The sequence below is a fragment of the Gambusia affinis genome, linkage group LG16, assembly GCF_019740435.1.
Source record: "Gambusia affinis linkage group LG16, SWU_Gaff_1.0, whole genome shotgun sequence".
Classification (NCBI taxonomy): Eukaryota; Metazoa; Chordata; class Actinopteri; order Cyprinodontiformes; family Poeciliidae; genus Gambusia; species Gambusia affinis.
Genome location: NC_057883.1, coordinates 2028497 through 2043280, shown reverse-complemented (window position 1 = coordinate 2043280; position 14784 = coordinate 2028497). Strand labels below are relative to the sequence as shown.

General features: G+C 44.2%; 1 protein-coding gene across 3 annotated transcripts in view; it reads right to left on the bottom strand.

Moving 5' to 3' along the window:
- Window positions 1-14784, bottom strand: part of hectd1 (HECT domain containing 1) — a 32157-nt gene that overhangs the window by 5083 nt on the left and 12290 nt on the right. Inside the window, exons 16-36 of one of the 3 annotated variants that reach the window (XM_044142674.1) lie at window positions 14530-14741; window positions 14295-14441; window positions 13522-13616; window positions 12554-12659; window positions 12342-12476; window positions 12105-12244; window positions 10203-10415; window positions 9939-10049; window positions 9684-9850; window positions 8814-8990; window positions 5531-6484; window positions 4152-4373; window positions 2786-2919; window positions 2509-2665; window positions 2107-2177; window positions 1549-1700; window positions 1405-1459; window positions 1084-1312; window positions 796-878; window positions 437-564; window positions 62-263 (exon numbers count right to left, since the gene is read on the bottom strand). In XM_044142674.1, coding sequence (XP_043998609.1) covers window positions 62-263; window positions 437-564; window positions 796-878; window positions 1084-1312; window positions 1405-1459; window positions 1549-1700; window positions 2107-2177; window positions 2509-2665; window positions 2786-2919; window positions 4152-4373; window positions 5531-6484; window positions 8814-8990; window positions 9684-9850; window positions 9939-10049; window positions 10203-10415; window positions 12105-12244; window positions 12342-12476; window positions 12554-12659; window positions 13522-13616; window positions 14295-14441; window positions 14530-14741 — 3890 coding nt within the window. The remainder of the gene's footprint in view (window positions 1-61; window positions 264-436; window positions 565-795; window positions 879-1083; window positions 1313-1404; window positions 1460-1548; window positions 1701-2106; window positions 2178-2508; window positions 2666-2785; window positions 2920-4151; window positions 4374-5530; window positions 6485-8813; window positions 8991-9683; window positions 9851-9938; window positions 10050-10202; window positions 10416-12104; window positions 12245-12341; window positions 12477-12553; window positions 12660-13521; window positions 13617-14294; window positions 14442-14529; window positions 14742-14784) is intronic. The other 2 variants (XM_044142675.1, XM_044142676.1) reach the window with 2 other exon arrangements.

Below are 14784 nucleotides of genomic sequence, written 5' to 3'. Positions count from 1 at the left end.
GAAGGAAGTTTACAGCACAGATGAGACAGAACTTCCAATACGCGTTCACTTCCTCTCCCACCTCCAGCACGGACTTCCTGTCTGCGTGAATCTGCATGACTGACTCCGCCCACTCCATCATGGCTTCTCCTCTGGGAACTTTGACCCTCTCGTGTTTGAGCCGGCCCACCCTGAACTCTCCAGGGTCATCCCGCCGCACAGTGGTGGACGGCCGCGATCGCTCCATGGTCGCCTCACGCCGGTTCTGGAGCCACACGATGGCCCTGTGCGGGAGCACGGGGGTCAGAGGTCACAACAGATCCCAGTCACACTGGATGGAACTGCCTGCAACGTTTTTCAACTCTAGGCATTAGTTTCAGGGCGAGCAGATCTGGTCCTGTTGCCCCAAATCGCTGGTGGCTCTCCTGGTGGTTGCTATGGCACCTGTCAGACTCACCTGGACGCTCCAAAAGCGGTGCAGGTGAAGTACAGCTGTCTGGTCTCAAAGGGGATGAGGAAGGGACATTTGGACGTGAGCTGTTCACACCAGTCAGGCAGCGCTCCGCTGGCCACAGCCAGAGGCTCCTGGCAACAAAACATCAATAGCATTCAGTTAGCTTAGCTTCACTTGTAGTTTGCTACAGAGGTCTAGCTCAAGCCCTGAGCAGCATTATGACAGACACAGAATGGTTAATACCACATTAATGTTCTATAGAACTATAAACATAAAAGGGGGACAGATTAACATTAAAATCACGAGTTAATCTCACAAACATTTAGCACATTTACATAAATAATCCTAGAAGAGAAGCTGACCTCAATCTGCTGGAGGATCTTGGTGGTGATCTTCTTGCTGGTGAACTCCTCTGGTGATGCGTTGAACTGCAGCTCCTCAACATCTGGAAATACAGGCAAGAAAAACATGAGGAACAGGTGTAAATGCACATGCAGAATATTCCTGTTCCAACACTGAAAAGCTGTATTTACAAAAATCCTCCATAGTTTAGAATCAGTCAGCTCATTTCACATGATTGAAATGCAAAACTGTGATAAAGGATTAAATGACCCATCCAGCAGGGAGGCGTGAGTGTGTGGCCGTCGTACCTTCCTGCAGTGTGCGCGGGTTGGAGACCGAGTCGCTCCCGATGATGTAGAGGATGCGCAGCAGCTGCAGGACGTCCTCCATGCCGCATGCGTTCTGGCTGCAGCCAGCCTTGGCCTGTGCTGCCTCCCTGACCCAGCCCAGGATCTCACTGCTCTGACTGACTGACAGTGAGCTCGGACTGAGCACCCCGCAGCGACCCCCGACCCCAGTGCTCTGGTCCAAGAACTCCTGCAGATAGAAACAGACCAGAGGGTCAGCATCACCTTCCTTGTTTACGGTTCCAATGCTGTCCAAAGCGTAAAGGAAAGAGTCAGACTTGCCGTCTTCCCACTGTCCTTCTCTTTATCAGAGTCTTTCAGCTCCCGGTACATTATCCTGCAAGGAAACACAGCGAAGAGTGAAACAGGTGAAGCGTGAACACGTGAAGTGAGCTGTGGTCAGGTTCTGGGGGTCTCCTCTCTTACGTGTAGGTGGGCTCCCAGATGCGCCGCAGCTTATCTGTCTTCACAGAGCCGTTGCAGGAGAGCTGCAGAAGCCGCTGCACGTAGTAGAAGATGGTCAACCTGTAGCTGGACAGAGGAAGCTCAACCTCTCTAGTTGTACCAAGACCAGGAACCTGGACACACACACACACACACACACACATACATATATATATATATTTAAGAATCCCAATTCATATTTACTACAATTCAGAATCTATTTAAGATGTCCCAAAAATAGGTGTTAATTAAAAATGTATTGTCAATACATGGTTTTCAAATAAAATTTGAGTAATTGATTACAGATCCTGTAATTAACTATATTAACATTTTTAATGGAGTCCCACCTCGACTATAGAAAGCTAACAGAAACACTGGACATCCTGGAGAGGTGGGAAGAGAATTTTCCTATAGAGTAATGATACTTCATAATTGCAAAAGTAAAAAGTACAACACAATAAAAATACTCCTAAAAGTACATAAAAAAATACTCCAGTAAATGTGAGTACATGTAGCTGGTTACTCGTCTTCCTGACTAACCTTTAGAGTCAGAGCGAGGTGAGGAGAAGGAGCACACTCCACCTCCTCCCGGGCCTCTGACCGAGGCGTTCCTGCACCAAAACAGAACCAGCTCCAGTCAAATATTCATTTCTCTGCATTCGACACAGACTGACATGATCTTACACGGAGATACAAGACCCAAAAGAATAAATGTATGTTCCAACATTTATGTCTGCTTGTATATAGTTGACGGAACCAGAACTGCTTTTTAAATTCTTCATCTTACTTTGACTCATTTCAATACGATTACCAAACAGTTATGATCATTTTGCTTATTTGCAATTCATTTTTTTTAAATATTTCCTAAAGTTAAAGTTAGTTAGATAAAAAAAATTCTAGCTAGCTTTAGATTTGCTACAGCAGGTGTGTGCAGCAGCGTACCAGGAGAGGGGATCTCCAAGTCGGTGGTTTGTTGGACATTAGTTCTTCCAGGTCGGGGGTCAAATGCAGGGACCAAAGCAGAAAACTGCCTTTTGAGGACAAAATCGTCGTCCCACGTTCTCCTGCGTCCTCCTTTCGTCTCATACTCTTCCTCCTCCTACAACAAAATATAAATTCGTTCCACAATCTGACATCAACACAGCAGCAGCAAAAACAAAACGACTACAAGACAGAGTCAGACCCAACGACACCACAATCAAAACTTTTTTTTACATACCAGGACCTCCTCATACTCCTGGTCCTCCTGATTGTCATCTTCGTTTTCGTCGTCATCATCGTCGGGCTCGGGAAGGTCCTCCTCATCGTCCAGCTCTGCCAGCAGCGTGTTGGCACGGCAACTGTCCAGGAAGTCTGCAGGTTGACAGAAACACAGCTGACATGATTCCAGCTGGAGGACGGAGTGAAGACCCTCCCTGATCCTGATGACGGCTCCGGCTGGGCCCAAGGTCACCGCGCTGCTAAGCATCAAGCAGCGCTAAAAACTCAAACCTGTTCAGAGAATGCATCTTGGGTTTGGCTCCTTGCAAAACATGGACAGAACTTCAGACCACGCAGAGCATCCACAGAGCGCCGTCTGCTCCAGCACATTGGATCTGTTCTTGTTGCACGTGTAACAACACAGGCATGGCTTCATTCACATCGCATATGATCATGTGACCTTCACCTCTACATCTCCACCCCAAAACCACAACAGGAAACAGCGAACATGCAGCATCACATTCCCTCTGATGGCACTTCCTGCTGCTCTGCAGCGTTTAGCTTGCAGTTAGTTTGTAGATTTGAGTAAATCTTGAGTTAGAATTTAACTCCATGGGGTGAACAAACATGAACTGTCTTAGACCAGTTCAACCTTCCATATTAACCCAGAAATTCAGGTTTTAAGAGCTTCTTTCTAACATGACGAGAACAGTTGGAACTAGAAATGCACTGATCCACTTCTTTTCAGTTCTGATATCAATATCTGAGGTTTAGCATAGGGCGACACCAATACAGAAAAATAGGTGACTTCAAACTTTTTTTTTAAACAGACCTAAATGTACTAAATTACACATTTATTTGCCAACTCTGCACCAGAACAGCACACTGAAATACACTAATAGCTTTGGAAAACATGGAAAAACAACTTGAATTTGTTCAGTCAGAGTAATTAGAAGTAAAACAGCCAATGGAAAATAAATAATAAATAAGGTGAAACTGATAAAAACAATAGGTTGACTAATTTGGTCAAATATGTAAAAATAAACTAAAACATTCTTTCAAATGGTTCAGAAAATGCAATTATATAGGAATTTGAATATAATATAAAATAAATAATGACATCACCAAGAGCAAAAAGCATAGAATTAGACTGAATAGATCTGCCCTTATGAATCGGGCACATTATAACACATCTAGATGTTTCTGTAATATCAGAATCGATGCAGATATTAATATCGGATCGGTGGATCTCTGGTTGGAACGCTGCCGAGTTAAGTAAGGCAGCCAAGCAGCTGTAACAGGTCAAACATGCTGTTGCATGATGTTCTGTGGGTGTGTGTGTGTGTGGGTGTGTGTGTGCGTGTGTGTAGTGGGGGGACACTGACCATAGAGGGAGAACTCAGCTTCCTGTCCTGTGTCACTCTCACTGGATGTGGATGTCAGGCTTGTTGTCAGAGTGTTACTTAGCAACTGGCCAACTGAAAGCCCCGTTGTGGCTGTGGCTACATTATTGCCACTGGTTACTATGGAAGTTGACATGGTAACTGTGGAGGTGGTGCCAGTGGTGGTGAGGTTAGGAAAGCTCTGAGCACCCATGAGAGGAGAAGCTGCAAACAAACAAAAACAAGTTGCAGTTAGTCTGAAACCGAAGACACAGCAGTACACAGGTTGGTTAAGCTGCAGTCAGCTGCCAGCACACACACACACACAGGCACACACACACACACTGGACGCCTGAAGGAAGGGAACTCATGCTCTTCTCTAAATAACTCGACCATTATGGTTTGTTTTTTGTCTAGAATGTTCCCCTTGGACATGTCAAACAGCCTAATATGGAGCACAAGTGTTCAGAGCCTGGAGAAACGTTTTAACTACAGCAACACTTTCCTTTCCTCACACCTAAACGTTTCCACCACAAACAACCACAGGCTCCAGTCCTTATGGGAGTTTTGTTTTAAAATAGGGTTTCCTGCTTCGTTATGTCACACTGGATCAAATCTATCAGCATTCATTTGCACAGTGGCAACAGTTTTTGTCCAGCTGGTCTCGAGTCTGAGCTGCAGTAGGTGGAGGAAGGGAAATGAATGGTAATCATGTATACACATGATTACCATTCATTTCCCTTCCTCCACCTACTGCAGCTCAGGATAATGGCTGATAATGGATATCCTCCATTAATGGATAATGGATAATGTTAGGAGAAACATGAGTTTCTCTGATAATGTCACTGGACAATATGGCTGATAAACATGTCATGATATAAGCATTTAATATTAGTCAATATTGGTAATTACTGATTAGTTTTTGTTTTACAATTCTGAAATATTGCCACACAGGAGGGGTGACATTTCCTGTTTTATCCAGTTTTCACTCAATATGAGGCACTTCCCAGTACTCAACAAGTTGTTGCTAGGTAACACAAGTTACTGAACAGATTAGGTAGCCAAAACATGAGTTAGCTAATTGATGACACCCACCTTACTTAGAGATTGAGTGGCTAAAGCTCATCCTACAGAATGGAATTTATAAAGTGCTTTGAGATGACATTTATTGTGAAGTGGGCTACAGAAATAAACTGAATTGAAATGAAATTGAGAAACCGTGAAAAGAAGAAGATAAGCACATATTGCTCTTGATATAATCACAGAAATATTTACCAATCTTATTGACGCTGAAAGACTTCGTAACATGGTGCAGCCCTAATGAGTACTCGGTTTGTCTCCTCATTGCTGTAGCATTAGCATGCTAGCAGTGCGGTACTCACTTGCGGCGCTCATGACGTTGCGGCCCAGGGTGTTTGTGTTGTTGTCGCTGCTGCTGCGACTCAGATTCATGTTGTTGGTGGCGTTGGTGCGGGACATGTTGGGTGCGCGGCGGACGAAGGACTCCATGAGGCTGGCCTCCCGCGACGACAGATTGGGGACGCTGGCGCTGGAACTCATTGGGGCCCCGGCGGCCAGCAGGGAACTGACCGACAGCCGCGTGTTGGCGGCGGAGCACAGCGGCCTCTGAGAGTGCGTGTCTTTGCTGGACGACTCGGACACAGAGCTGACGTCGGGGGAGCTCACGCTCACCAGACCCATGGAGATGGCTGTGGCCGGGTCGGTGCCGGCTGCGGCCGCGGTGGGCGAGTGGTGCTCGTCTCCAGTCACAGACGTGTCGGCGGTGAGCGTGCCGGAGCTGGACCCCGACCCGCATCCGGCCTCTGGGGCGGAGGACAAAACCACGATGGCCTCCTGTTGGTGGCCGTCACAGCCCAGGCCTCCGGGCCCCGCGCCTTGGTCCAGCAGCAGGCCCTCCGCTCTCCTCTCCAGCTGCAGGGCCCCGCCGCCGGAAGAGCTGAGGCTGATGTCAGAGGACGAGGCCACGCTGCAGACGGAGCTGCTGCTGCCCTTCCTGCTGGAGGAACTGGCCCCGCTTTTGTCAGGACAGTTATTTTTCACCAGGGTGCTCCAGGAGGGCTGCTGGGAAGACGACGAGGTTGACGACAACGACGCCAACGTGGTGGTGGTTCCGCCAACAGCTGTTGGTGTCACAGAGGGTCCCACCGTGGATGAGGCGGGACCTGAAACAGTGGATGAGACAGGTTTGGGTGTTGGCGCTGTGGCAGCCGACTCAGGGTCATACCCTGGAGCAAGCTTGAGGTCAAACTTCCCTTCAGCGCCCATACGGTAAGAGTTAGAGCATCCGCTAGCATCCCAGGTTACATCAATCCAGCCTGGATGGACAGAGAGATAGGAGGGAGACGGACAGATGGATGTCAGAGAGGCGGCAGAGAGGGAAACAGGGCGAGAGCGGCAGAGGAAGGCAGACAGCGGACAAGCAGCTTACAGTCCTAACAGCTCCACACAGTGACAGAATATTACTTCCAATCTAGATGCACATGTCAAACAACAACATCCTGCAGGAACATTCAGGGCTACGTTTATTTATTAGAGGAGTGATTTGGTCAGACTTCCCAGCTAGTTACTGATTTGATACATGACTGGTTGAGGCAGCATGATGGGCAGAGCCTTCCTGGACGCTAGAGCTGCTGACTGTTTATAGAAAACCTGCTACCAGGCCTGTCACAATAAGCAATCCATCAATGACATCAATAATTGCCATTTCCATGATTTATTGTTTTTCTCTCTTCCTACATAAAACTGTTTGACAAAAGTCTTCGGTTTGGTCTCAACTAGCCCTTTTTTTTTTTTTTTTTTTTTGAAGGACAATTTTGTTTACAGAGATTTCAATATCGATTTTATTTGTTGTGTTTGTTTATTTATTTTGGATATTTAAAATATTATCGTTTATCGCAGTAACTTCTGGGACAATTTATCACCAAGCAATTAATTGAGTGATTAATTTTTATTGCTCATTAAAATGTTTTTATTTAACTTAATTAATTGCTTATCCTGACAGGCCTTCCTGCTCCATTTTAGAGGCAGGTTTTGTTCAACAAGTTCAAACAAAAATGAGTCAGAACCTGTTACTATAGAAACAGCGGGCTTTATTTCTATTTATGGGTCACATTTATCTGATTTAATAGATGTATGAGGACCAGGGAGTAGGTTATTAGTCAGAATGCATTTGTTACTGCATCTTTTTCCCTTATAAATATAACAAATGTTACAGCTTCGTGTGGTTCGAATTCTGTGACAAAATATTTTTAAAATCTAGAGTACGCACCTTTTGCTGTCAAATTATTATACTGTATCATAGTTGTTTTTTTTAGTTGTATATAGATCCTTCGCTAAAATAATCAAGTGCTCACAAAAGGTATACAGATATTACATTTTAGGCAATTACATCTTTATTTACTTATTTAAAAAGAAAATTTGTTTCCATCTTTTTATACATTTGTAACACTATATAAAAAAAGCCTTTAGTGTTCCAATGAAAAATCTGCACAACGTGGCAATTTTTTTTATCTAATTGTAAGAAAAATTAATTTCTAAAATAATAGTTAGCTGCTGCTCTACTACAATCTACTTTAATATATTTTCTACTCTGACAAAAAGTATCTCTAAAGCACTTTTGTTTTTATTCTGAAAGTGTTTCATTTCTGCTGTATGGGCTTTACCTTAGAAATAGTTTGCCATGAAAAAAAAAACATTTTGTTGCTCCGATTATGTTGTGGATTATAAAAGGAGGCTTCTATCACTAGTGGAGTGACTAGCAAACAATGTGACGGGTACAAAAACAGAAAATAAAAGCAGGGGAAAACTATACAATAAATCATTATAGTAAAAAGAGAGAAAATACAATCAAACAGTAATGATCCCATTATGGCACTAAAAATATGAGATGTGGAACAAATGGAAGAACACACAGAGGCAAGTGAAGTTCTCATCATCCCAGTATATGTTGAGATCAGAGGTTCTGCAGTAACAACAACAATAGTACCAGTTTCATGTCTTACAATGTGGCCAAATGTGTTCTGAGCTGTTCTAAGCTCTAGTTGACTTTAAAATGAATCCATCTGTCCCTAAATACAGTCAGAGTCTCAGAAGTAACAAATTCTCTATGCAACACTTTGGAAAATGATTGCAGACTGCTGCTGTTTCTGCTCTGACCTGAGAAAACAAAGGATCCTGCTCCACCCTAACTTCTAATAACTGTAAAAAAAAAAAAAAAAAAAAAGGACTAGTGAATGTCTGTCAACATTAGGCAATAGCAGAGAAAAAAAAGACAAGCCAATCTCTGACATCAGACTTGTTGAAGGTAATGCAGGTAGGGAATGAGGAGAAAATGTTTTCAGAATGATTTCTCTCCAGCTGGTTGATTAAAGAGGAATAAACCAGACACTGGCTGGAGGTAGACTGGAAACAGGATGTTTGAGGAGAAAGCTGGAAGGAAACCAGTGCAGGAAAGGAAACGAGTTCACGTGTTTACTGGGATAAACATCTGCCCACATTCATTCCTCAGGACAGATACGACTGATGGCACATTGCCACTCCTCAACAACCTTTCAGACAAAAAATGGCCGATCCTGCAGTCTAGACAGAGGGTTTGGAAATGAGAACATGTTCTTCTAGCTTTCGGTCAAACGTACACCAACTCACCATTGTGAGCCTCTCCCGTGACAGTGCCCTCTCCTGGCGGATTTCCGTCCTGCTCCCGCCACTTCCAGTCTATACCACGAACGACTCGCGCTCCTGGGACGATGTACTTCATTACCTGAGAGCGGAAAATTCTGCGCTGGCGACGGAGGTTTGCCTCTGCCTCCTTCACAGCTTTACCTGCATTGGGACAGAGACAGAGGCACACGCAGCTTAACGGAAACACTTCGGTAAAAAATAAAACAAGCTGTAAATGGAGCCAATAGAGCTTAGAGCAATGCTACATGCTAATGCTAACTCTGGTATGAAGCAGGGCCCACTTTTGTCATAACTATAATTTGCCTCATTTCTCAGTAAGTGGAGTTTACAAGGAGGAGCATCATAGTGTGGGCCGTCTTACAGCATCTAACTGAAGAACTGATGACTGGAGAAACGAGTCGGAACTGCAGTCAGAATATTTGGTACCTCTACAGGAGCACAGCATGTTAATGTTTACATCCATGAGCACAACTTGACAGCTAAAACATCTGGTGAGAGTGACGTCATGTTGCAACGCGTCTGTATAATAACTACTTGAAAAATGAATTATTCAAAGAAAATCAGTACAAACATATTGCCCCACTGGTTGCTTTTCCTCTAAAAGAAAGGCTGCAGTAACAGACACCCAGCCTCTCCCCAATGAACTGTTGCTGGAAGTTTTAAACTGACAAGGTGAGAACAGGGCTGGAACGGTTAATCAGATTTATCATAATAAATTATAAATTGATTATTGAAATAATCACCCACTAGTTTAGAAATTAATTAATTGTTAATTGGAGTACACAAACTCAAAACTAAACTGCTGCTACTCTGAGCTTCAGCAGAGGGGCTCACCTAGCTGGTCCTCACAGACCGCTGTGACTGTGCCATACAGCTCCAGCCCAGACAGAGACAAGTAGTGTGTCTGACCACTGGCATTCTTCCCCATTTGTTTGATCCTTATGTGCCTCCAACCCTGCTTCTCGTCTTTGGACGGGTCCAGAGGCCAGGTGGCCGTTGACCTGCGGAGACACAGACCAGCGTTAGTATTCACCAAGAGATGCGGCTCCCTTCTGGCTGCAAACGGAGGAGTTTAAGGGAAGGTCGTACCCTGGTTCGTTGAGGCTGCCGTCGTCTATGTGCGTGTATAAAGTGGACCAGTTCTGACCATCTTTTGAGACCTGAAAGACCCAGTTTCGCAGTGCCGAGCGCCCATAACCCCTGAAGGAAGAAGGAAAACACAAACCTGTTTAAAAAAATGACTTTGTTTTTCAGAAAACAATGCACCTTTCATACAGAAATTCTGTATTTCTAGTATTTGTCTCAATGTGTTTGGCTGCAGAGCCTGGCTGCAGGCTGCAGGAGTTTCCTCACCTGGCGTGCCTCAGAGTGTACGCCGATGGAATGACCCACAGGCCCAGGTCAATAGCAAACCAGGCGTTCTTGTCGTCGTTAGTGTGGCAGTTGAGAGCAGAGCTGTCCCGACTCAGGATGTCCTCCAGCCGGCCGTAAGGAAGGTTACGGCCCTCTGAGGACGTCACCACTACCAGGCCGTAAGCCGCAGGGTTCACCCATTCATACGCCGTCCTGACGGGAAAAGATTGGCGATCGTGAGCTTAACGTCCCGTCTAACATCTAGCATGCTTACCAAGGTTAGGAACACAGAAGAATTACATTAAGAAAATACTGAACAACTTTCACCAAACTATAGTTCCCGCTAAGGCTGCAGGAAAACATTACATTCAGTTATTTTAAGGAACCATGATTCAGTGTTTCATTTTAAATCTCAAAGTTCCTGGTCTCCTGCTTCAGAACATCTGGCTCCAATATTAGCTCATTAGCAGAGCTCCTGAAGAGCTGGACTGCAAGCTGGTGAGACAGTTTCAAGGACACATCTAAACGTTGAAACTGTTTAAATTCCTGATGGTGCAAAAAGCTCAGCGTTCATAATGATTCAGTTGGTCAGCCGTCATTAACCATCCACAGACAACAGACTTGTTTTTATTTACAAAGTTCTGCTGAGTGAACTACTCAGTGAACTACTTTCAGTTCACAGTTAACAGTCACCCCACTGTTGCCAACTTAGTGACTTCCCTCATATGAAATCCCTCATCCAAAAGCGAAATCTGCATGACCAGACTTCTTTAAAAATCAGTGATTAGCAAGAAGACAACAATCGGTTCACCTCCATCAACAAGTAATGCCTTTGTTTCTGTTTTGTCAAAACTTTGTTTTATTTGAATCAATCAGTTGTATCCATAAAGCACCCTTCATGTCGGAGGCAGCTCGCTGGAGACACGTAATAAAGGGTATTTCTGAAATGGATTTGAACCGTCCAGGGTCACAGTCTGCAGGTGCAAATACCAGAGTTGTGAAGTAAACTGAAACTAGTGGGATACTCCCTTTTACTCCCATCTCTGTAAAAGGGCTGGTGGATATTAAAAGTGATGTACTTTCATCGCTTTTAATATCATTCATCTTTTCTTCACTTCCTTGGAGTAGCCAGGGGAGTCACTGCTATATTCTTTGCTTAATTTCTTAATAAAAGTATAATCAAAATGTATTTTCGTTCTTTCTTGATTGACTCAGTGTTTCACCTTAGGTAAGACTTATTTATTTCCTTAACGGCTCCCTGGAAGCAGAGCAACAGGGTGACACGTGATCGTTTGCTGACACCAGTGAGACTTCCTGACTAAATGAATGTATTTAAGGTGTCTGAAATATTACAGCCAGCAAAATATTGCATCTAAGTATTTCTTTGCAGCTTTGATATGGCTTTCATAGATATTGTGGTGGCAATATCGGTGTGCATGGATTTTTATTTTGAAATTCCATACTTTTCAGATGACCCAGTAATTGATCACACCCCAACAATGGAACCTGTGAGTACTGCAGCCTAAAAAGACAGAAGGCTACAAAGTAACTGATAGCTGCAAGAAGCTGGTCAATGTTTTTATGGATACACTCAAATTCAATGTCTATCCTAGGAAGTTTGGAGGCAGTTTTTTACACAAAAAACTGCCTCCAAACCATGAAGGTTGGAGAAAGGCCGACATTTCTTTCTTTTCAGTGAAAGAAAGAAATAAAAAGAAAGACTACCTTTCTTTTCAAAGGTAGAAAGAAACATTTCTCATGTAAATGAGGGAAAAAGTCTGAACACAGAAGTGTTTCTCCAGACCTGAAAACACTGGGTCCGTTTTGTTGAGTTTTTAAGTCTGTAAAGAAACACTGTATAACAGTTAGAGTTCTAGCACTGTCTGCAGCCACTGCTCTTACTTTGCGTTGGTTCCGACCCAGTAGATGATGCCATTCTCATCAAAGTCGTGCTGATGTCTGAAAGTGAAGGTCTGGCCTTCCCTCAGCTTCCTGACGAAGACAAACGACGAGCGCTCAAAGTCGTACCACTGCTTCGCCACCTGGACCACGAAGGCAGAAGAACAAAAGGCCGGTGGGAGGTTAGTCATCACCAGCTCTGATTGGCTCAGTGGTGTAGCATGTTGCATGAGGCATCACCATCTTTAGGAGGTATTGCTCCAGAGACTCCACGGTGGCGAGTGGCTCCATCTTCAGCATGCGACCCGTGCGGTCGATCAGAGCCGTCTCACCCGGCGCGCGTTCCAGACGGAACCTCAACCGCCTCGTCAAGATCTGACACATAAATCACATTCTGAGCAGCTGTGGAAAAAAACTGACGGGCGTCATGGCAACAAAAAGCACCAACTCACCTGCAGGTTGTAAGAGGACCCTGGAGAGTCATACAGGTACAGAGGTAGACGCTCAATGGACTCCAGCACAGCTATCAGCTTTCTGATTAAGGCAACAGCTGGTCGGCTGCACACGCACACACACACACACACACACACACACACACACACACACACACACACAAGCTGGGATTTATTACCAGATAATATGAGAAGTACATGCCATTTATATTATATTGAATATATTAGTTAGCCTTATTAGAAATAAATTTCCTCACCCAATAATAATCAGGATCATTCTTCTTCATATTTACACAAGTCCCTGTGTATGTTGCAAAGTCCACTACATTTAAGCAGTATACTGTATTTTCTGGACTATAGAACGCACCATACTATAAGCTGCATCTGCAAAGCCTTTTTAAAAAAAAAACTGGAAACGTACATATGTAAGTCACACTGGGCTATAAGCTGCTGATATCTCTGCAGCTCTCGGTTTTTCACAAGGACGCAGCTGATTTATTAAGGACCCAGGCCTCCGACTCCAACACCAAACCATGGATCATTTGTTCACGCTGAGCTTATGTGCAGCGGCTCTATTTCCCTCCTGTACTGCCAGATCGATAGCCTGCGACTTAAAAGCGGCATCATATAAACTTCTTTGTGTCGCTTCCATGATATGAGTTTGAAAAAAATTTCTCTGTCGTGCCTGCTGCTAGCATGTGCTTGTTCTAAATGAAAATTAGCGCTTTCTTCTTTCATTTACAATTTTGACTTCCAACGATTCACTTCCTGCTAAAAAGCTAAAAAGCAGGAAATGAATCAACAGAAAAGCCGCACTAGGCTATAAGCCGCGTGGTTCAAAGCGTGGGCTTGTAGTCCCAAAAATACGCTAATTCATCAGAAGCTTTGCCTTTCTAAAACACAAACCAACAAGCGGCTCCCCAACCACATTAGAAATAAAAAGTAATCCAAAGTTTTAATCCGCTTACCTTTCGTTATCCTCGTTCTCGCTGAAAGCCGCCTTAAACACATTGATTCTCTCCATTAAAGGCTTACAATCATGTTTCATGTCCGGCTCTGCAGTCTGCAGGAATCCAAACAGAAAACAGCTTCAAGTCACGGTGCTTCCTGAAGAATACACAGCTACTGAACTTTAAGAAACTAGCGACGCATGTATTAATGTTTATATCGGCTGTTATTAGTCATTTTTTTGACTTTTTGGACATTCCCGTTGGTATAACCTGGCCGATATTAATCACTGATATTTACAACTTGTTGCCCTTGTTGTTTCAGGTGGGGGAGTGATTTGGTCATGTGACAGTGAAGTAAGGGGGGAGGGTGGTTCCAATTTTTAATGGAGTTAATTGCAGGGTCTGTAATTAATCAGTTAATTACAGACCCTGTTAAATTGACAATTTAACAGAAATTAAATTATCTGTAAATTATCTCTTCCCTGTACCCGACTGAGCTGCAGTTCAGTGGTACCATATTTTTTTCAACGGGCTGTTTTTGAACCAAAAAAGAATTTCGAGTGTCTTTCATGAGTAATCAAAAGCAACAGACGCCTACGCTAACAGCCCATCGTTTCAAACCTCGAAAAAGAAATTTGAAATTGATTTGGAGTTTACTCCCCAAACTGTCCTGGCGTAGGGTGCAGCTTCCATCTCTTTAGAACTTGTAGCCTTCAGCTAACCAGAAGCAGTCCTGTTACCATGTGTTATATGTTTTAGAGTGAAAGTCACTGCTTTCATTAGATACTCACATTACTGAGGACAGTGAACAGAGCCTGGACGAGGCCACTGCTACACATTTCATATGGAGAAATGGTGTTTTCATCCTTCAGGACCACAATCAGGTTCTCCAAAGCAGTTTTCATCAAGTCCCTCCACGTGTTCTCTCCTTCAAGACACTACAACAGCAAACATCACACACACAGTTCACTCTTTATGTCTGGGATGTGCTCTGTGGGCAACAGGTGTGTATCAGAGATTGTCTACATGTCTGTTAATGTGCAGCTCCCACGCCGACTCCAGCTGCGTGGCGATGTTCCTCAGAGTGACCACCACCCCTCTGGGCATGCTCTCCACAGCTTTGAAGTGGTCGTCGTACAGCTCCCTGGCCATGCTCTTCACCTTCTGCTTCGTCTTCTCCAGTTTGGACTTGAGCTTCCTGCCCCGCTTCCCCGTCCAGCCAGTAACAAACTCTGAGCCTGCACACAATGCAACAACATGGCTAAAGATTCAGCTATAGCA